Genomic DNA, 23956 nt, shown 5'->3' on the forward strand with positions numbered 1-23956 from the left:
TTATGTAGAAAAGCCTCTAAGTATTTAAGCTTTTTATCTGATGAATTTAGTATACTCCAGTTTCACATATGAGAGTTTTCTTAATTTGACTCACAAGTCAATGCACACATATATAACTATTCACAAGTTTTTAAGAAAAAAAATTGGAGACTCATCATACATCATAACTTTTACCTCTAAAAGTTACCAGAGAACGAAAACATTTGCAATTGCTGGAAGGAGTTGGCAGCAAGACAGAAGCAGGCTGTTTTCTGTCCTCTTTTGCTATAAGTTAATCATTTGAAAAAAGAAAACTAGACTCCAGTGATAATTATTCACCCCCAACAATAGAAATTAAAATGTCAATTGAGTTTGAGCTTCTTGTGAGAAAACTGCCCAAATTGTTTAGAAATATAGAATGTAATGAATGGAGAGACACTCTGTGGCTATATATATTTTAAGAAGCTTTAAATTTTCAAATTGAATAAGATTATGAATAAATAGGATACATTGGTAGAAATTGTGTATATTGTGTTGGTTTTGATTTTATTTGTTCTTAAAATACACAAAGCTAGAACTTACATGCAAAGATGTAAACCTTTCAAAGTATTCTGATGTAAATCACAAATTCATTTTCACATCAAAATAAAATCAAGACTATATTACAGCTTATTAAAATTCGAGTTTTTATTTGTGTGGATGTTACATGCTGTACTTACTTTTAGTAAGCTTCTCTGAGTTCAGATTCTTTGAATTTCCCAAGGATTTTGATGAATGGCAGAGTTCAATTCTTGATACTCAGCAGGGCAGAGGTATTCATGGTTGGATGACTCAAAATTGGCACTTGTTTGTCCGTGAAAAGGTTTCGGACATTCACCGATTATCCCAAAATTTATCAAATACTAAAGAAGTAGATTCCTTTAATCTTGCAAGAGATTTCATAGTACTTTCTTTGTCCAAGTTAATGGAGTAAATAAATGCTTGGGGACAGAGATTTTATATGTTTTATTCTACTGCCTAATTGGTCAAGTTCCCATCCAAATGACCAGGCTTCATTCTTCAAATTCAATTAGAGGATCTGGAGCCCAACAATAAACAATACAGTCCAATGAGCAAGGCTGACCAGTTCATTATTTTAAGGTCAATATTTTCTTGTTGGAGCAAATCTTAATTGCATTAACAGGATTAAAGATGATGACAATCAAGGATATCACTGGTTTATCTGTGGCTAAAGAGCAAGCCACATAATAGTGGTTCTGTTGTGATAAGAAGAGTAAACAGTTGTCCTTTAGCTTAACCCAAATGTGACAAAAATACTTTACTACCAGTATAAATGAATGAGTATAACTTTTTAGGTCAATAGAGCCATTTTGTTCTTTCTTAGTAGTAAAGATAAAATGGAGTGAAACATAACTCTTGGTAAGTTATTATGTAGAATGACTTTTTAAAGTTTGTTTTCATTAACCTCCTTCTCAGGCCGCCTTAGGGATTGCACACCTGATTGTTATGGCCATGGAAAAAGAAGGTTTACCAAAAGAGAAAGCCATGAAAAAGATCTGGTTGGTTGACTCAAAAGGATTAATAGTTAAGGTAAGAATTTGTCATTTTTAACTAGAATAAAATTAATGTGCTATTCTGGCTGCCCATCTCAACCTCTTCCACCCACCCTACCCCAACACCGTGTTAAAAGAGTAACCATTATACATGAATGACTGTGTCATACTCTTCTGAAAAAGAAGCTTGTGGCTCAGCTGTAGAATCTGCCTGTGATGTATGTAGGCTCCTTACAACTCTGTGGATTGTCGGTCCACTTGAATTAGTTTCCACATGAGACAGTTTGATAGTGACACAGCTGAAACACGTAGGTATAGGTCCTTTTATTAAGGGCTACCTGTCAAAGTACACACTAGCTAGAAAAAAAGAACAAACAGTGAAATAGCCCCTCTTTTGCTGCTTTCTCTAAGTAAATTCTTGAGGGTTTCAGTGAGAATTCCTAAAAGGGCTTTAATAAATGGGCTGTTACAGTGTTAACTAGCAAAGTTGTTTCCCCAGCTTTAACAGAGATAACAGGACCTACTTCATAGGTTATTGTGAGAACCAAATAAGACCAAGTATGTGACCATGTAGCTACACTGTTTTAAAGCATTAATACTACTTCTACCATCTGTGCACATTAATCACTCTAACTTAAACTGCCAGAAAAAATACTTGTAAATATCTTTTCTACATGAAAATGAATTTTTAAAATAACCAGTGATAAGCATAGACTTCAGGAATTTAATATAGAAACAAATGTGAATGTGAACAAACTTTCTGGAAAACTGTCTTATGGGTATCCAAAGCCTTTAAAAGTTTATACTTCTGATCCAGTAGTTTCCATTGTGAGAATATGTCCTATAGAGACAGAGAGGTACACAATGTTTTCTGTTTTTTTTTCTTTTTTGAAAGTTTGTATTTAAATTCATTTAACTAACAGACAGTGTAATATTAGTTTCAGGTGTACAATTTAGTGATTTAACACATACAACACCTGATGTTCATCACAAGTGCCCTCCTTAATCCCCATCGTCTATTTAATCCATCCCTCCAGCCACTCCCCCTCTGTTTGTTCTTTATAGTGAAGACTGTTTCTTGGTTTGCCTCTCTCTCCCTATAATCTTTTGTTCTGTTTTTTAAATTCCACATATGAGTGAAATCATGGTATTTTTCTTCTCTGACTGACTTATTTCACTTAGTATAATAGTCTTTAGCTCCATCCACATCATTGCAAAGAGCAAGACTTTATTCTTTTCTATGGCTGAGTAATATTCCATTGTGTGTGTGTGTGTGTGTGTGTGTGTATGTACCACAACTTCTCCTTTTGTTCTTAAGTTGTTTAAAAATTTAAATCCATGCATCTTCTTTATCCATTCATCAGTCATTCATCATATCCATTCATCATCAGCTCATTTTGAAAGGAAGAGTTAGGAATTTATCTTGAGTCTCCATGGACATCTTAAACGTCTTCTATCTTGAAGCTGAGACAAGGGAAGCAGAATGGAAAGTTCACTAGGAAATCTTGGCTGAACTTGTAGATCATGTCTTTTATCTTTGTATCTTCAAAGCTCTACATAGTGTCTAGCACATAATTGACAATAATTATTTATGAATAAGTGAATTGATTAAGAATGGCCTTCCAGGCAGAAGGCCAGTGTTTGCAAAAAAAAAAAAAAAAAAAAAAAAAAAAAGCTGTTTCACTGTGAGAGGGATTTAGAGATTAGGTTTGAAAGGAAGCAGATGACCAGTGATGAAGCCTCTTGAAGCAACTTATTGCTCCAAGCAATTGAAGAAACTTTTGCAAAGGAGGCTTGTGTCTTGTCACTCCTCAGCATTGTTGAGCATGGATTGAAATGAGGTGAAACTGAGAAAAGGAAACTAGTTACAAAGCTGTTGTAATAATACAGATAAAATTAATTGGTGTCTGAGATAAAGCAATAATTATGGGGGTGAGTGAAAGACATTTGACTTGGCAGATGTTTAGGGAATAGGATTTGTATACTTAGTAACCCACCATATATGGGAGGAGGATTAGGGTAGAGTACAGACAGGAATCCAGCAGGACTTCTTGGGTGTCTAGATAAGTGATGTGGCCATTGCTATAGCAAAGGAACAGAGAACAGGCCAAGTTTAAGAGAAAGATAATGAGATCCATTTTGGACACAGCAAGTTTAAGGTACCTGTGCAGATCTCATAGAGATATCCCCTTGACCATTAGAGATTACAACACTGATGCTCAAGAGAAGGATCTGAGCTCCTGGAGATAGAGAATTTGGGAATATCCGCATGTAAAAAGTTGGAGCTGTGGGAAAAGCTATACAAACTGTGCTGTAGTTAGGGACGTAATAGATTTAAGTATCTAAAAATGTGAAAGTCTTTGTGGTTTTCCATTGTGATTTCTAATGACATTTTATGTGAAATCTTTACAAATATATGCAGATTTTAGCATCTCACATAATTTTAATGTAGACTTACTAAACTGAGACTCCAAATTCCATGGATGTTAATACTTGGAATAACTGTGAAGTTATTGCCTAGACCTAATCAGTCACTCTTACCTCATGTCTTTTACTTGCCAAAATAAAGAACTGCATATATTCTGTTTGCCAAGATAAAGTTATGTTTTTAAAGGATGTTATATATTTAACACCTTGTGTGCTATTTAATATAAAGGAAACATGAAGCTTCAATTAACCACTTTTTCTTTCAAGTTTTTAAAAAGTCAAAATTATTATGTTGATTTTTGTTGCGGAACTAATAAATCTTAGGATTACTAGTAAATTAATATAATTTGCTTTCAAGTTTACATGATTTTTTTTGTTGTCCTTTATCCTTAGTACTTTTACAGCCTCTCCGGAGAACCAATAATAATCATTTTATTAATTTTATTAACTGGTGATGTAATTGTTTATAATATGTAAAAAACACAACAACCACCAAACTCGTGCTTTAAACACATAAAACCAAAAGCCAAAAAGTAAACTGTGAGGTTGCCTCATTTATGGAGTTTTGTCATCATCAGAGTTGATGATAAATGTTCTGACAGTGGAAATGGTACTGTAGTCCACTAGGAAGGCCCTGTCTACAGATGTAGAGAGGGGCCCGATTCAATGCTGATAAACTAATGACCTGACAGCAGAACCAGGCCAGCGCAGTGGGGCAAACTGTCCAAGCAACCATGGATTACAAAAGAAAGCACTTGTGGAAGAGTTCTTCTAGTGCCTGTGTGTAGGAAGGAATAAATATTTATGAGTAACAATCCATAGTTAGTTTTTTAGACCTGTCCTAGATCCTGCACCAGAATTTCTATGCTTTTGAAAAAGGTAGTAATTCTGTGTGGTTAACCATATCTTCTATCCTGTCCTAAGAATCAGCACAACATAAGGGAGAGGGGACACTGAAGAAATAGTAACATTCAAAAGAATTCTCAGCTATCCATAATATATTTAGTATAATTAGAGACTCTTGGAAAAAAGAAACAAACACCATAGGATTTGAAATTTATAAGAAGTGTCCACCTGCACTTTGCCAAAGGAAGGCAAAAAGCATTTCAGCAAGGAATCCTGGAGAGGGGAATGAATAGAAGTCTTCCATTTCCATATCTAACTGATGTGAGTGGCATAAAGAATCTGGATTCCAAATTAGATTTTGAAAGAAAGGGGGAAATAAGTCATTGGTACAGAAAATAGAAGTCAAGAGGTATAGCAGTTGCTTTAATATTGCCAGATCTAGGAGTCACATTTGAATAGGTCTTTTCATCTAAACCAGATCATTACATCAACTTTGAAAACGAAAATGAAGAAAATACTTGGTGCCTGGGTGGCTCAGTCGGTTAGTGTCTGATCCTTGATTTTGGATCAGGTCAGGATCATGGTTTGTGGGATCGAGCCCCATGTCAGGCTCTGTTGTTGGGATTCTCTCCCTCTCTCTGCCCCTTCTCTTCTCTCTCTCTCTGTCTCTCTCTCTCTCTGTCTCTCTCTCTCTGTCTTTCTCTCTCCCTCCCTCCCTTCCCCAAAATAAATGAAAACAAAGAAAATACTTGAGAGATCTTTATTTTTGTCTTTTGAGTCTTCTGTTTTTGGCAAGTAGAGTCCTTCCATAGTGCTACTATTACCATTTCATGATTCCCTGGCCTTGCTAAGTCGCTACCAAGAATCAAGCTTTTGGGGAGAGGCTATGGGTAATCTTTGTTTCTTACTGGGCGGATATCTTCTGGTCAAGAACTGGCTTCAGTGGCTAGGAGATGCCAGTGTTGTTGCCATAATTAAGAAAGTAAAGTGTTCATGGCACCTGGCCATGTGGCTCAGTCAGTTGAGTGTCCAACTCTTGATTTCAGCTCAGGTCATGATCCCAGGGTTGTGGGATGGGATTGAGCCCCATGTTGTGCTCCACACTGAGCTGAGTGTGGAGCTGGGTTAAGATTCTTTCTCCTCTGTCCCTACTCTTCTCTCTCTCTCTGTCAAATAAATAAATAAATAAACAAACAAAAACAAACAAACAAATAAATAGAAAGTAAAGGGTTTGTGTTCAAAGCATACATCTTTGCCTTTCATACAATATTTGTCCATCTTCATGATTTGCTTCTCATTCCAGGAAATTTAGGGGATTTAAAGCACATTAAATGTTTTTCATTATATTTGAAGTTGTCAGTCAAAAAAAGCAGTAATAGAAATCAGTGATTGCTAATTTATGTTATTCTGTAGCCTTTCTTCTTTAGTAAACAAAAGCATGTGTTTTAGAAAACATAGCACATACATTTTTTTTTTAATTCCCGCCCCAACACTACCTTTTAAAAATGCATCTGGTAGAAATGTGACAAATCATTTGGTAGTTTAAAAAAAAAAAAGCACAGATTCCAGGGCTTCATCATGGACTTGACTTAGAATATCTGAAAGCAGGGCTTAGGAATCTGTCTTTCCTGAAGTGAGACTGGTGCTCAGTTAGCTTTGAATCTCATTCACTTTCATCACTTTGTCATCATCACTAACCCAAACTGTTTTTATAGATGGAGACATCAACATCCATGGAAGGGTCATAGGGCATGCCCTAGGTCATGAGGTGAGAGAAGAGGCTGAGGACTGCTGTCCTGAGCCTTAATCCCACGTTCAGCATTTATAGATGGCATTTTCTGTGTCTTACCTAGGAGCTTTTTTTTTTTTTTTTACCTTTCTGAATACCATTAAAAACTTTAAGGAGTAACATCTATTTATTTGCCGTTGGCTCTTAGAATGCATTCTGCTGCTAGTTGTTTATTCATGTCCCTAGCCAATAAAACTTATCACAAATTAACGGTATATTGACACCAGTCAACAGTTTTGTGGACAATATCATAAAATACATTTAAAATTTTTAAAAATTTACTGTTTTGGATAGTCTGAGGCACTGCACTCAGGAAAGTATTTTGAATCATTGGATTAAGAAAATGGGGATTACATCTTTGTCACTTTCAGATTAGTCAGCATCTTCTAAATTCATTTTACATCATGAATTTGCAGGTCCACCTTCAATATAAATAGACTAGACCCCCTTTTGTTTGCATTTTGCAGTCCCAGCACAATTCAAATGTACCAGGTTGAATTCAGTTATTTCAGCTGCTAAGAACATCATTACTTTTTTTTGTTTATTTTTGGGTTTTGTTTGTTTTTGAGAGAGAAAGAGAGAGAGCAAGCATGGGAGAGAGGCAGAGGGAGAGAGAGAGAGTGTTAAGGAGAATCTCCAGGGGAGCCTGATGTGGGGCTCCATCCCACGACTGTGAGATCATGACCTGAGCTGAAACCGAGAGTCCACTACTCCACTGACTGAAACACCCAGGTGCCCCCTAAGTGGTTTTAAAAATAAATCAGTTTCATATTTTCCTCTTTCATAGTATTTTCTGTTCTTCTAATAATTCTGAAAATCTTACAAATGTTTTTTTCTCTCACAATACTTTCTGTGAGGTTTCTCCTTTCTGCTTCAAGTAATCCACAGGGTAAAGACCAATTATGTTTAACTATTGTTAAAGAAGAAAATGTGATACTAGAATGCAGTAATATAACATTTAAAGCCAGATCTAGGAATTAGATCTTGACCATATTCATCATTGGTTATTCCTTGGATGGAGTAGTTTTCAGTTCTGTGGTCTATAAAGGGGAGCCTGAGTGTCTGAGCATTCACTTGAGCCACCTCCCTGATGCTAGGGAAGAGAGAGCGGTTCAGTTAGTTAGAACAGATTCAAAACATTGGGGTTCTTCACCTGGGAAAGGAAGACAATATGATTCAGTATCTCTTTTCAAATACACAAAAGATCACTTAAGAGCAATAATAACAAAATCGAACAAAAACAAATTGTATTAAATTATAATAAGCAGAAATTTGGGAATTAAAAAAACACCATTGTTTAAGTATAGAACAGTGGTAGAATTTACATTACTACAAACCTTAAAAATGTACAGGGGCGCCTGGGTGGCTCAGTCAGTTAAGCGACAGACTGTAGATCAGGTCATGATCTCGCAGCTCATGAGTTCAAGCCCCACGTTGGGCTCTGAGCTGAGAGTTCGGAGCCTAGAGGAGCCTGGAGCCTGCTTTGGATTCTCTGTCTTCCTCTCCCTCTCTGCCCCTCCCTCGCTTGTGTTTCCTCTATCCCTCCCTTCTTCCCTCCAACTCTCCCTCCCTCCTTCTCTCTCTCTCTCAAAAAGAAAACTTTAAAAGAAAATGTATAGACACTTTCTTGGTTTTAATGATTATTCATTGGCCTTCCCAGAAGATAAGGGCTTGTCAAGGCAAAGTTTCATCCTGATGGTGTGTGTGTGTACCAATTTTCAGATACAAGATGAATAGACTACTAGCCTAAAGGATTGTATGAGTTAGATTTTAGGTTAAATTACTGTCCTAGGAGACCCCACAATATGATAACTCAAGCAGGTTAAAGTGTATCTATTTGTCATCTAATAGTATAGAGGTGGGCAGAACAGAGTCATCTCTGTGTCCATCATCTATCTCTGGGTGCGAAGAAGCTTTCCAGGGGTTGCTATGCCAGCCAGCTGGGGAGAGGATGAGGAATGGACTGGGGGAATGTGCTGCATCAGAAGGTGCACACATCACTTCCACTGTACCTTTTCCAGCAGAGATAGACTCATGCCATTCTACGCTGCAAGGAGGCTAAGAAATAAGAGTCTCCACCTGGGAGCAGTGTGATTGGCTAGAACTGGAATATCTTATTATTAAAAAGGAGCAAATGAAAACAGTTTTTTTTAATAAAAAGGTTGTACACTTAAAAATTAATATCTCACATTGTGTTTTCACATATATATATATTCACATATATATATATATAATATGTATTTTTTTTTTTTTTAAGGAGAGAAAGAAGTGCCTGCTGGCTCAGTCAGAAGAGCATGTGACTTTTTATTTCGAGGTCATGAGTTCACGCCCCATACTGGGTGTAGAGATTATAAAAACAAACAAATAAACTTAAAAAAATAAAATTCAAAAAGGAGAGCATGAATATTGATGGACAATTAGAATTCTCTACCATAGCATGAAAAGGGCTTGAGGATTTGGATATAAAAGTAGTATGACATTTTCAGATACTACAGTAAATTTACTGAACTGTATTTGCATAATACTTACACTTTGTCGGGTGGAAAATAAAAAAGACCAGTAGGCAAACCCTGTGATACGCTGTTTTCTCTAAGAGTTATGCATCTTCTCAGTAGTCCTCAAGATTACATAGCATTTCATTGAGGTGACTCGAGCCACTTTGGAGTAGGTGAATAATTATCCTGAGATCTTTTTCTCTGTTAGGGAACCTAGCACATGTTAAATGAGTTCCCTTGTCCATAAAAACATTCTGAAATGCAAATCTCTAAACCTTAGAAGTAGACACAGGGCTGAATGTTCAGGAATATTTGTAATACATACCTGCCTTAGCAAGGGAACTATTGTAGCTGCGGACTTGAATCGGTGTCTTAGCCACAGACAGGCTGCCAAGTATGGTAGCCGCCACCATCATCATTACCTAGCACCCTCCTGTTGGTGGTGGGCTAGATACTAGAGGCCACCACTTTTGCCTGAAAACAAACAGAGCACCACCACATGCTTCCAGAAGAGCCATATGGCTTCTACTTCATGATGTACGTTTTCTCCTTCAAGGTCCTGCAAAGGTACATCAGCTTGGTGACTGCTCTGTCGGAAGTAGAAACTCTAGCTGCAAGATATAGTTTACTCTTTTAGCCTCATATGTACAGGAAGCCATGTTAGAAGCAATTTAGAGTTCTATAGTATTTTTCATAGAGAGCCTCAGGTAGATAGATTTTAGTCTGACATCTTGCCTTTATACTTGATATTGAGCACATCATTTCTGGGAGAGAGCCACAAGCCAAAACTATGTTGTATTTAGTTCATGCTGGAAGCTAAAAGTTATTATTCCCAGGAAATATGTCTCACCAAGCTGAAACTTTATTGAGTACCTGTCCTAGAAATTTCACTGTAGTGAGAACAAAAATAGTCATGAACTTTAGCTTATACTATTTCCAGAAATAGTTTAGAAATAATTTAGATACAAAAATACTGTAACTGTCAAATGGTTCCAAGTTCTTATTCCTACCCAAGACCAGAATTTTTCATACCTTTCCAATAATGCAAGACTTTTTTTGGCAAGTAGCTAAGCAGTAATAAGAGCATTGAGGTAGCAGATGGATTGCAAAAGCATTCTTTTCATTAAATTTTTTCAGGAAAAGGAACCTCTTATTCCCAAAGCACCAGACAGGAATGATGGAATCTAGAATCAAAATTTAAATTATCCTCTATATCACTCAGCTATTGCTGAGTTATCAAAAGCTACAAAATCCCCGTGACATACGACAATAATGATTTATTTCTCACACACCTGAGCATCAGGTGGAGCAGCTCTGATGATGTCGGCTGGGTGGCTCTAAGCTATAGGTTGGGTCCAGGTCTTTTTCACAGGTTCTCATCCTCATTGGACCAGCAGGCTAGCCAGGTTATGCACTTTTTAAGCACAGATGGCAAAGGCACAAGAGAATAAGCAGAAACATCAGTTACTTTTAAGGCCTCAGGTTGGCACACTTTCATTTTACCACACATTTTATTGACCAAAGAGAAGAGGTTGGAAAGTATTAACTTTCTTTTGTGGAAGGAACTGTTAAGTTACATTGCAAAAAACATTGACACAGGAAATGGATGATGAGGAATTGGGGCCTAAATCAAAGTCTGAATTATCAAAATATTTAGGGGAAATTCTGTGGTTCTCCAAATGCCTGTTTGTTTGTTTTTTCATTTGTGACTAATAAATTATCATTGAGCCTAGCCTTTGTTTATAGACTAGGATAATGCTTTATTAATCTCTATAATTGAGATCTGTAAATGAAATAGACTTCCTGGCTAGAAGCTAAGAGAGAAGAAGATGATGCTACCCTCCCCCCAATTTGGTGAGAGTTGTAAAGATTTCAGTGTTGTCATAGATTCTATATATCATTAAAAGGCAATATAAAAAATCTTGTCTCATAAATACAGTGTTTACTCATGGAATCAGCCTAGGTTTGCATAATCTATTTGTTGTTAGACCTATGACTAATTGTAAGAAAACCTATCATAATAGATAGGTTTTATTGATAAAAGTGACAACTGAATTTCTGTGATTCTTTTGACTTTCTTAATAAACATGATGAATAAGAATATGGTCTAATATATTCAATTTAATAATACTGGAGACTAGTAATGAATGTAAACAGTAAGCTTCAAATTTGATTCTGAATGAAATAGATTTTTTATTGATAAATAATTGATGAATAAGTTTGTGTCACTTTTAGGTATACAACATAATGATTCATTACTTGCATATATTTCAAAATGATCACCACGGTAACTTTATTTAATACTTATCATCAGGCATAGTTACAAATTTTTTTTCTTTTAATAAGAACTTTTAAGATCTATTCTCTTAGCAACTTTCAAATATACAATACGCTACTAACTATAGTTGCCAAGCTGTACATTATCCCTTGGATTTATTAATTTTGTAACTGGAAGTTTGTACCTTTTGACCACCTCCACCCCTTTGTTCTCTTGTCCCCCGACTCCTTAGCTCTAGCAACCACCAGTCTGTTCTCTGAATCGAAGTTCAGGCTTTTTTTTTGGGGGGGGGGAGGGGTGTCTTTTTTTAGATTCTACATATAAATGAAATCGTATGGTATTTATCTTCCTTTCTCTGATTTATCTCACTGGGCATCGTGCCCTCGAGGTTCATCCATGTTGTTGCAAATGGCGATATTGTATTATTTTTTTATGGCTGAATAATATCCTTTTGTGTATATGTGGTGTTTCTTTAATTCATTCATCCATCTATTGATGGACACTTTGGTTGCTCCCATGTCTTGGCTATTGTAAGTAACACTGCAGTGAACATGCGGTACCTGTATCTTTTCTGTTTAGTTTTAAGATTATTTTTCACAGTGTCTCAGAAGAAAGGGTAAGAGAAATAACTTCTTAGAACTCAGAAATGACTAACAGTAAATTCTATTCTTAGGAAACTATTCACTCTAATATCATGCTCATAATAGAAAACAATGATCTAGAAATAGCACTTTAAGCAAATATACCAAAATTATAACTGTTGGCATTATGACTTTTTTTCTTCACAGTAATTTTAATTACAACAACAGCTATTGTTGAGCTCTTGTTAAAAACTGGTAGAGTCCTCGGGCTCCTGGGTAGCTCAGCTGGTTAAGTCTCCTACTCTTAATCTCAGCTCAGGTCATGATCATGTTTTGAGCCCTGCATTGAGCTCTGCACTGACAGTGTGTAGCCTGCTTGAGATTCTCTCTCTCCTTCTCTCTCTGCCCCTGCTCCCTCTCTTTCTCTCTTTCTCTTTCTCAAATAAATGAACATTAAAAAAAAAAAAAAGCCTTGAGAAACACTNTATTATTTGATTTAATTCGTAAACAACTTGATGAGGTAAAAATTCTTTCTTTTTTCCTTTTTCTTTCTTTCTTTCTCTCCCTCCCTGATTTTTTCTTTCTATTGAAGTATAGTTGGCACACAGTGTTACATTAGCTTTAGTGATTCAGCAACTTAGTTGTGCTGTGTGCTCACCACAAGTATGGCTACCATCTGTCACCATACAACACTATTACAATACCTTTGACTAAAATTCCTTTGTGGTACCCTGTGATCATCCCTGTGATTTATTCCTTCCATACTTGCGATCCTGTACTCCCCAGCCCCTTATACCCATTTTGTCCCCCTCCCTCCCCTCTGGCAACCATTGCTTTGTTCTCTGTATTTGTGGGTCTCTTCCTTCTTTTTTGTTTGCTCGTTTGTTTTGTCTTTTAGATTCCACATATAAATGAAATCATATGGTATTTGCCTTTCTGTATCTGACTTATTTCACTCAGCATAATACCCTCTCGTTCCATCCAGGTGGTCATAAAGGTCAAAAACCTCATTCTTTTTTATTGCTGAGTATTACTCCCTTGCCTTACCACATCATCTTTAAGGCAGAACTTACTGTCTTTATTTTACAGATGAGGAAACATGTACAGCAGATAGGTTCATGTGCTTCAAGTGATCTATAATTCACATATACAGTATTTTAAAAATGGAAGTAAAATTTTAATAACCTTTTAGAGCAAGAAAGTTGTACCATCTTCAGAGTAACAATTTGTAAACAATCTGACCCTGTACCATTTGTGAAGCTTTTTCTCCAGGACTGTACTGTGCTATATTATTAGAAAGCCAACACCTTCCTTAGGCAAGTCCCTTAACAACTCCACGCCTCAGTTTCCTCATGTAAAATGACTCTAATTACTTGCCCTGCTTCTTAAAATTGTTGAGGGGATCATATGAAATATGTGAAAACAACTTGTAAGTCAAAGTACCATGTAATATTAAGCAGTGATGTATTATTTTAAGTCAAGATAAAAAAATTGCAGCTAGAGGGGCACCTGGGTGGCTAAGTCAGTTGAGCGTCGATTTCCACTCAGGTCATGATCTCGCGTTTCAAGAGTTTGAACCCTGCATCAGGCTCTTTGCTATCAGCGCAGAGCCCACTTGGGATCCTCTGTCTCCCTCTCCCTCTGACCCTCCCCTGTTTGCGCATATGTGCTCATTTCCTCTCTCTCAAAAAATACATAAACATAAAAAATTTGCAGCTAGAAAATTATAATTAGATGTTTACTGATAACACATGACACATTTATAGTCTAAACATTAAGATAAAAATATGCAAAGCTAGTACTTACTCAAAAAATCAAACTAGGATATAAATATGGCATCGAGTTCAATTTTTGCCCAGTGGTACATAAATTGGGAGTGTTGCGACTAAAGCCAACTCTGCATTCTGAGACACAGTTACTTAATACAAATAATGGTTAGTAAGTGATATCTTTATTTAAATGCATTGTCATTTATTAGTGCCAGTTTCTCATAAATGTCGATAGAATTAGGATTTTTAATATTAAATAATAGTTAAGAAAGAGAAAGACTTGTTTGTTCATTGCTACATCCCCATTGCTTAGAACATTGAGACATAAATATTTGTTGAAACATTGAATGAAAGAATACTACAGTATTTGGAAGAGAGAATTTAAGAACAGGTGTAATACATGATACATGAAAACGTTAAGCACAAATACTCACAATATGTGTAATATTCTGAAATTTCATTGGCTCACATATGTTTGGCAGATTTAACATCTTTTTATTTGCTTTACTTAGGGACGTGCTGCCTTAACACAAGAGAAGAAGGAATTTGCCCATGAACATGAAGAAATGAAGAACCTAGAAGCCATTGTTCAAGAAATAAAACCAACTGCCCTCATAGGTAAACTTCTCCCTCTTTCCCATAATCCCCACCCTAACCCCATTTTGGCCTGATTCATTTTCTTACTCATTTTTGAGGCATAATTTAGCTTTTTGAAATTTTAACCTTTGGAATTCACAAACAAAATTACACATTCACTGAATCAACAGTACCCCAACGGACGCCTAGATTTGTAAATTTAGTACTGTCTTCTCAGTTCTACCGATTCCAGCTGAAGTGTGTGGCCCCCCTCTGCCAACTCTGTCAACCTGTTAATCCTTGGGATATTCGGCACTTTCCCAAGCATGATTACTCCAGATAGACAATGATTCTCAAATGTGAGTGTCTTTGCCCCCAAAGAAACATTTGGCAATGTCTGGAGATGTTTTTGGTTGGTACAACTTTGGGCAGGGTTGGAGGCGGGGTGGTCAGGGGTACTGAGATTAGTGGGTAGAGGCAGGATGGTGCTCAGTGCCCTACAGTGCACGGGAAAGCACCCTACCCCGCCTCACACACACACACAGAATTATCCAGCACACAATGTTAATATCCCAGAGGTTGAAAAATACTGCACTAACTACTAGACTCTCTCTGAAGACAGGGACCAAATTTATATTCCTTATAGCACTTAACACAGTGCTTACACAGTGCATGTTTAATATGGTCAGATTTAATGTGGCTAAAAAAAACTCAGAGGAGGTTATGAAACTTTATACCTTATTTTGTGTGTATATAATGTCACTTCTTATTTTGGATCATACTCCACTCCTGGAAGCTCTTGTAAACATGACAGTATTGAGAACAATGATGATAATCATAACAAAAACAATACTCCATAGCAGAAACTGTAATAAGCCTTGCTTTTTTACAAAATTCTTTGTACCAGGAATCTGACTTTTTTCCATTTCCCTCATGCTAATTGCTTTATTCTTCTGTTAGGATTCTTTCAGTGACTGATACCTCAGTTTTACAATTGAATTGGATGACTGTCTTAAGTGTTAGCACTGGTTTATAAAACATAATTACTTTATAACCTGAGAGATTGGAATATACTCCTAGAATTGTTCATAGAGATAATATATAGTAGGTACATTTTAATTTCCTGACATCAATGCCTGTAATCAAAATACTTAGTGATTTGGTCACTGACTCCGTGTATTATGAGCCAGATGTTAGATCTGTGATGTTTTGTATAGATACTTGGAGATTTGTAACCCTAAAGACTGTTCACATTAACAAGCGTATCTCTTTTTGTTGCTATTAATGCAGATATTCTATATTTTGTTTAGGGCCTATCAGAAAATGGCCTGACCTGTCTCATTGTTTTGAGGGCATGGACTTCTTACTTAAGTAACCACTGATAGTCGATTCACTGGCTTCTCATTTCTACATTAGGAGTTGCTGCAATTGGTGGTGCATTCTCAGAACAAATTCTCAAAGATATGGCTGCCTTCAATGAACGGCCCATTATTTTTGCTTTGAGTAATCCAACTAGCAAAGCAGAATGTACTGCAGAGCAGTGCTATAAACTAACCAAGGTAAAGCAAAAGTGTAACTTTTCTTCCCCCACCTCCCCATTCCCCAGGCTCCACCAGTGCTGGCACAGAGCCTCATAATTTAGTACTTTAATTCTTAATCGTTATAGAGCAACCAAGGATATCTATGATTCTTACCACTTAATCTTTAAAAACTAAAAAACCAAGACTGAAGGAAAAGTGAATAGGTCAGAGAGGTTAAGAACTATTGCCTCTTCTAGAATGTTGTGTAAATCCTCCTTTTCAGTAAAACAAAATAAACTTTATAAAGTTTATTGATATTTTTTTCAAGTGATTTGGAAGCATCTAAGACTTGAACATAAAAGCTAAAAAAGAAAAATTTTGATTCTAGATGCTTATTAAAATAACTTTTAACTAGCTATTTCTGAACATTGAAGCATACAGTATAAAATCTCAGTCTTATTTTCATTTTGCTAACTCCTGAGTTTAGATTTTGATGTCATTGGTGGTACATTTGGGCAGCTGTTTTGACATCTAGCCAGTTTGGGATAGAAGTCCTCAAAGCTTCAATTCTTTACTGTTGCCAAAAAAGTGGCTTATTTTATACTGTGTTTGTATTAATATATGTTTGACTGATAGGTTGACAACAGCCTGTCTTCCTTTCAAAGACTTAAAAATGTCATTATAACAAAATAGAGGTTGAATCATATATATCTAATAATTTTATTTTGGAAAGAAATCCAAAATAAAGTAGAAAAGGTTAACATGACATCAGAAATTAATGGCTCCACTTCCTTAATATTATAACCTTAAATGCTCATTACTAGAATTAATGAAATGTTGGCAAGGAGCTACTCCATTGCCTGTCTGTCTTAATTTGGGATGGCCTCCATGGCTTCAATAATTTTAATTTTCAGTCCATCTCTAGTTTGGGAAATTTGCCTGACATCCCTGAGTAGTCCTTAAATTGTTAAAAGGGGAAGGAAAAAACAAACAAACAAACCTGTGAGCAATAAAATTTTAGCATGGTGTACAAATGATAAAATTTTAGCATAGTAGACAAATAATAAATGTTTTTGTAATTATTTTGTCAAATATCTCAGTAGGTGTCAGAAGTTTATAGAGTCACCAGTAATAGAAATAAACACAATTAGCCAAATTTATATAATTATATTTTTAAATTAAAAAATTTTTTTAATATTTATTTTTGAAAGCGATGGAGTGTGAGTGGGAGAGGGGCAGAGAGAGGGAGCGTCTGGCCTTGACTCAGGTCGTGATCTCATGGTTCATGAGTTCGAACCCCACATGGGGCTCTGTGCTGACAACTCAGAGCCTGGAGCCTACCTCAGATTCTCTGTGTCCCTCTCTCTCTGCCCCTCCCCCACTCATTCTCTCTCTCACTCTCTATCTCAAAAATAAACAATTTTTAAAAATTAAAGAAAAATATGTAGATCCCTAAATTCTAACCTAAAATGTCATACTTTCCAATACTCTAATGTTAACCCATCATTTTTTCAGCTTCAGAAGTCTATAATCTGAAGCCCATATAGAAATGGTTGATAGGCTTCTGGGTTGGAGCCCTGTAGAGAATAGAGTGGTGGTTTTGGAGTGTCCAGTGCTTTGCACACCTCTGTGAGGAGTAGAGAGGGAGGCAGAGAACGGCAGTCATCCCCCACTCCAGAACTTACAGCCAGCATCGTAAAACTTGCCCCGACTTTATTAGAGAGTTAATGAAAATTAGTCTTCTTTCTAAATACTCAGCACTTTAACTATGGGGTAGTTCTGTTATGATACATTTGTTTTAAAATACCATGCTTCTTTTTTAAAGTCAGTCGCGTGTCTGTGTTGTAGGGGCGTGCGATTTTTGCCAGCGGCAGTCCTTTTGATCCAGTCACTCTTCCAGACGGACGGACTCTATATCCTGGCCAAGGAAACAATTCCTATGTGTTTCCTGGAGTCGCTCTTGGTGTTGTGGCGTGTGGATTGAGACATATCACAGATGAGATTTTTCTCACAACTGCTGAGGTATTGTAGCTGCTCAGCCTGTGTTCACCAAGGCTGTAAAACACCAGAGGAGCTCAGTGTGGGTTGTTTACTGATTTATTTAGATAGCATCTCAGCTCCCTCCCTATAAGGCACAAAGTCTGAAGAAGAGAAAAATCTCTCCTAGTGGAGAATAAGGGGTAGGTAGCAGGTTCATATTGGAGTCACTAGTAAAAGACTCTTCTTCAGTAGCTGGTAAAAAACTGTTCTGATCTCTTACAAGGAACTCTTCCATCTTCATACTTGCAATCAAGTTCCGTGACAGTAGTGACACAATTGAAAATATGGTTTCCAAATCATAATGAAGCAGTAAATATTTCTCCAAACTTTCCTAACCAACAGCACTTTGAAGGTTTAAAATGAAAGTCTGATTCGGTACAGTGAAGACGTGTTTATCATTGAGGGTACAGGGCAGATAACAGAAACTACTCTAATATTTTAAGCAGAAAGAAAATTATAACAGGGAATTAGTGTTTATAAACCCATTAAAAGGACAGAAGTGGGTTTGAGTGTGGACCTTCAAGAAAGATTCTCCAAACAGACCCAGTAGGGACTGGTGAGCTGTTCTTAGGAAGTGGAGGCTCTGAAACTTTACCTTAGTTGCAAGCTAACGAATTAGCCTACTGCAGTTTCATGGATGCTGGCCAGAGACCCAAAATGCAGAGGTCAGAGACAAAGACTTTATTACTTATGGCACAAAAGGTACCATAAACTTCAGGTTCCCATCAGTTCCCCTTCCTCCCCACACGTCAGGGGGACAATACAGTGATTGGGCATATAGTTGTAAAATCATGAGCTTTTTGATAATCAGAATGTTCATCTGGTTGATACCATATTTGAGCAGGATGCAGTTCACAGGTGAGAAATTTGAGTGAATTTCTTCTAAAATGAAACCACTGTACAACATGATAACTGAACTGAACCAAATAAAAGATGATTAAAATTCAAATATTTTTATCCTGCAAACATGCTATTCTTTCTGTTTTGAAGAGGAACTCAGAGAATATAGATAAAGGGTCTTCTGTTACTGTTGTGGTCTAAGGAGTAGACTCCCAGCATTTAGCACCTGGCATCATTCTGTGAGCAGGTGTTGAAGGCTGTAATGTTCTGCTCCTTTCTTTCTCTTCACTGCAGTAAAAGCATGGCAGCTGGCGTCCCAGAGTTTAACTCATAAAGTCTTGTTAAACATAAGTAGGTATCTAATCACTAAGAGAGATTTTCAAAGCTGTTCACACATTAAGGAAAAGAGAATTATTGTTCTCTATAACAGACATATCAAAGGGGGAAAAAAGATCTTTTACTCATTGTGGCCCATGTTTGCTTTCCTAAATAACTCCAGCACCATCTAGTGACAAACTTCATGAAAAAAAATTCCTTCCATTTACCATCCAGGCAAAGTAATAATTACTATCAAAAAACTTTGAAGAAAAAAAGAAAATGTAATGTCAACAGTGTTCTTAGAGCTAGTGATCTCTCTGGCTACATCTTCTGGACTTTCCACTGGTTTTCTCTTAGGCTTCAGCACAACAGTCTTGTATTTCAGACCGCCTCATTGTTTACTTTATCTTCTTTTCATTTCCCATGTAACTAAGAGCTTTTTTCTAGCATTCATTTTTTTTTTTGGTCCCAACTTTTTTCTTCTCTTTTTCTTATGCTTTCAGAGATCTCATCCATTCTCTGGTTTCCATGATCTTAATTCTAAAAGTGGCCAAGTCTATGTATCTCTAGTCTCATCTTTTAACATGTCTCCAGTTACCTGATGGATATTTCCACAAAAACGCCCTGCTGTTTCCTTAAACCCACAGTGCATAAAACCATACTTCTCACCTTCCTTCACCCTCAATATTTGCATTCTGTTTAGTGATACTCCTTTCTAAGACACCAAAGCTTAGAAGCCTGACATTCTTACATTCTTGTCCCAAAGCTTCAAACACACTGTGCATGCACACTCCTGTAACTGCTCTATTGTCCTGCCTGGAAAACTCTGGGAACTATTCTCCACCTATTTAAGCCTGTCCTTCTGGTCACTTCACTCCCCACCTCATGCTTGAATCCTTTGGCGACTACCTTGGCTCGTCGTGAGAAAATTAGGAAGGTTAATTAATTTGCCCAAATTCAAATAAATAGTAATTATTGCAGTTAGAATTTGATTATAGACCTACCTCACATCAGCCTGAGCTTTGAAGCACCATGCTGTTAACAACAAAGAGGTTTCTGGCTCTCCTGGTACTCTAGCAACCTTCTGAACCTCCTTCCCTAGGTCAGTCCTCCTGGACATAGACTCCTCACCTCCTGACCACATCTAAGAGGTGAGCCTTGGCTGCCTGTCCTTACACCATTCCTCCTGAATCACCTTCTCTGTTTCCTCTCACCTGCCTCACCTTTCTAAAATCTGCCTGGAGGACACTAGAGATGGTCACCACAGACAACAGCATCTGGAGGAAACTTTGATTCATTTAAGTCACTGGATAACTGAAAATCCAGCTGCTGTTACATTGCCAAAATGAAATGAAAAGAGATCATTTGAAAGTGGACACAGTGTAGTTAGAGAGACACCAGTGGCATATCAAAAGCAACAAATAGTTTTTGAGTGAATGAGCTCATAGGCGAGAGTGACATTAAGACTCTTGTAGACTCTCCCCTTTTCCCCCAGATCAATCCCTTCCATGTTAGTGATTTAATTCCTAACGTTAGGCTCCCCTGGTCACCTGTGTGCTCCTTGACTCTGTTCCACGGTGTCTCGGTTCTCTCTGTGTGCAACAGGCATGCCTGGAGAGCAAAGATTCAGACTGATTCTTCTTTATTCAGCCATCTTCTAACTGTCCCCAGTCTCTTTAAAATGATATTGTGCAACATCCCAGAGAAGAAACAATGATGTTGGACACCAGTGGTGGAGGAACCATATACCTGTTATCTCACAGAAATAATGTGCAGTTGATTGGCTACAGAACTTGCCTCCAAATCAAAAAGCTAATAAGTGGGTATATTGTAGAGTTAGATCTGGCCCCCAGAGCTGTTTTACTTCCATTCTGCCATGGTGACTGCCTCTCTGTTTTTTAAAAGTGAAATAGCTAACAGGGGTGCCTGGGCTCAGTTGGTTGAGCGTCCTACTCTTGATGGCCTCTTAGGTCATGATCTCATGGTAGTGAGAACGAGCCTTGTATCAGGCTCTGTACTGAGTGTGTAGCCTGTTTGGGATTCTCTCTTTCTCTCTCCCTCTGTCCCACCCTCACCGCTTGTGTGTGTACATGTGTGTGCATATGTAAACGTGCATGCTCTCTCAAAATAAATAAATAAACGTCAAACAAAAAGTGAAATAGCTAAGACATACTGAACATTTACTTTCTCAGACAATGTGGTAAATTCCTTACTGGCGTTTATTTTGTTTAATCTCATGAATTAGGAATTGTTAGTAGTCTTCTATCACCAAAGAGAAAACTAGGCTTAGGAAGGTTAATTAAGTTGCCCAAATTCAAACAAATAGTAATTATTGCAGTTAGCATTTGAATATAGACCTACTTCACATCACAGCCTGAGCTTTCAACCACCATGCTGTTAACATCCTTTCAAGACTGTGCTACTCATTTTTTTCTCTATCCAGTTAAATAACAGTACTAGATACTCTTACAGGTTTTTGCTTTAACATCTAAGAAATGCCACCTGATTTAAATCTGCTAAAAATCCTTTGCAGAACAACAAGAAGTAACAGGATTTTGTAAACCACCTCAATTCAATGGGGCATCAACATCAAATGGTTTTATTTTGCCTGACAATCATGGTTTTGAATAATTCTCCATCGAGTCTCTCTTTTCTTTCTCTTCATGGCATCTCAGTAACTTTGAATTCTGTTTCAATTCACCCATTCTTTTAACAAGTATTAATTAAGTACCTGCTATGTGCTAGGCATTTTTCTGGGTGCTGGGGAATACATCAGTGAACAATAATTAAACATCTGTTCCGTTCAGAATTTGTATCCAATTCAAGTATCATGTCTTGTCCCTTCTGTACAAGAGGCCTGCAGCAGCAGCTGGCAGAGAGCCCCTTCTCTTTTGCTCTTCTCCCATACCAGCCCCTTGGGGGCTCAGGGGAAAGAGTGCACCTAGGCTCTGAAAACCTCCTCCCCCTTCTTATTAAGGCCTGTTTTCTCAAATGGGTTGGAAACAGAAAAGAAGGGTATGGAAAAGGGCAAACATGTCTTGTCTTTTTTTTTTTTTCTTTTCTCTTTTCTTTTTTCTTTTTTTTTAGAGAGCACATGAGCAGGGGAAAGGGGAAGAGGGGGAGATAGAGAGAGAGAGAATGAGAATCCTAAGCAGGTTCCATGCCGAGTGCAGAGCCCAACACAGGGCTCCATCCCACGATCCTGGGATCATGACATCAGCCGAAATCAAGAGTCAGCCATTCAACCGACTGAGCCATTCATCCAGACACCCCAAACATGTCTTTTATTAATTCTCCACGTTTTTAGGCCATCAAACCATCTGAGGCAGGGGCCCATATTTGGCTTTCTCGTGGGGTATGTGTACAGGAGTTTAGAGAACCTTTGGGGCCCTCTATTGCATGACATGAGAGACCTGGCTCCAGTTCGGCCTCTTCCCCTTGCTCAACATTCCCAGCCTGTGAGATCCTCCTCTGTGGTGAAAACTCGGGCTTGGAAGCTCATGCCTTCTAGGGCTACAGGCTCCTCCACCTCCCCGCCCCACACCTTTCTGTCTGACCTCCTTTCCCATTCTCTTCACCTCTACTTACATGAACATGTCTGTAACTACTCAAGCTAAGTGAGGAAAAGAATGCGAAACCTCAGGCTCTCAAGAGGAGGCAGTATGCAGGAAGAAGAAGGGGAGGAAAGCCACTACATTACCCACTAGGCCAAATAATGGTTCTGGAGACTCTTCCTGATTCTCCCCATCTCAGCCTTCTGCAAAAGGGCGCCTGTGTTTGTGGGGGTGGCAGGGCCGATTCCACCACCTCTTAGGTTCTGAGGGCATGGCGGTCTCCACTTGGTGGCTTCATTATAATGTGGAACACTTAATTCTAGTGTTCTAGTGTTGGGGGCCCTGATCACCAATTCTGGGGTAAAGGAGAAGTTTTGCTCAACATCCTGTTATAAAGGCAAGAAATAAAGGACTTAAACAGTGTCTTTGTATAAAATTCATTGTGATCGGCTTTCTGTAATTCTAGATATAAATTACATTTTGCATAATATGCAATGTCATATTAAACAGCAGTTATACTAGTAACTTCATCTTGATCTCTCTGTACCCCACACCCCTGCCTAAATATCCTGGTTCAGAAGTCCTCAGTCACCCATAGGATTTAACCAAAATTCCTTAATTTGGCATTGACAGTGCTCCAATCTTTATTCTCTATTCAGACCTCCTCTGTTCCCCCAGATCAGGACACGGGGGATCACTGAGTCCAAGTCATACATTTCTGCCTTTGGTCTGAATTTGTCTTCTTTCTGGAGTACCACCCCCCTTCCCTTTTGTCTGACTCCTAGTGCTCCTTCTCAAGCTCCCTCCACTCTACCTCTGGACTTCTTAACACTCACATTTCACCTTTGGTCTAGGCTGTCCTCTCTTCAGTATTGCCATTTTCTTCCTCACCAACTTATAATTCTCTCAAGGGCAGGACCTGGCTTTTTTATCCTGTCGGTGTTATACATTCTCAATGTCTTTCATATTTGCTGATGGCAATAGAAAATTTGCAGAAATAATTTCATGATTTAAAAAAAAATCAAAGATATTAAGAGATTCTGAAAAATAAGTGTTTGCTTATGCAAAATATTTCAAATGAGGAAGATTTTCTACTTCTTGTCTGCACCCTTAGGTCTATTAAATAATAGAGCCAGCCGTACAGTGCTTTAGACTTGCCACACTGAAATACCTAATCAAATCAAAGTCCTAGAGCTGGAGGGAACTTCACGATTGCTAGTCTACCTCCGTTCTCCAGAAGGTTCAGCAAATAACTTAGCATATGGAACTTTATTGTTGAACCATTTGAGAGCAACTTACAGTATCACGCCCCTTTACCCCTAGATATTTCAGGACATGTTTTTACATGATCTCTGTACCATTTTCAAGTCAGGGACTTTAACACGGATCGA

The 23956-nt window shown here is 37.7% G+C and overlaps 1 protein-coding gene across 1 annotated transcript in view; it reads left to right on the top strand.

Annotated features, from left to right (window-relative positions):
* Positions 1–23956, top strand: part of ME1 (malic enzyme 1) — a 175911-nt gene that overhangs the window by 145071 nt on the left and 6884 nt on the right. Inside the window, exons 9-12 of the mRNA XM_077750285.1 lie at positions 1456–1569; positions 14230–14335; positions 15710–15852; positions 17662–17835. Coding sequence (XP_077606411.1) covers positions 1456–1569; positions 14230–14335; positions 15710–15852; positions 17662–17835 — 537 coding nt within the window. The remainder of the gene's footprint in view (positions 1–1455; positions 1570–14229; positions 14336–15709; positions 15853–17661; positions 17836–23956) is intronic.

The sequence above is a fragment of the Crocuta crocuta genome, unplaced genomic scaffold (assembly GCF_008692635.1).
Source record: "Crocuta crocuta isolate KB4526 unplaced genomic scaffold, BGI_CrCroc_1.0 scaffold9, whole genome shotgun sequence".
NCBI lineage: Eukaryota > Metazoa > Chordata > Mammalia > Carnivora > Hyaenidae > Crocuta > Crocuta crocuta.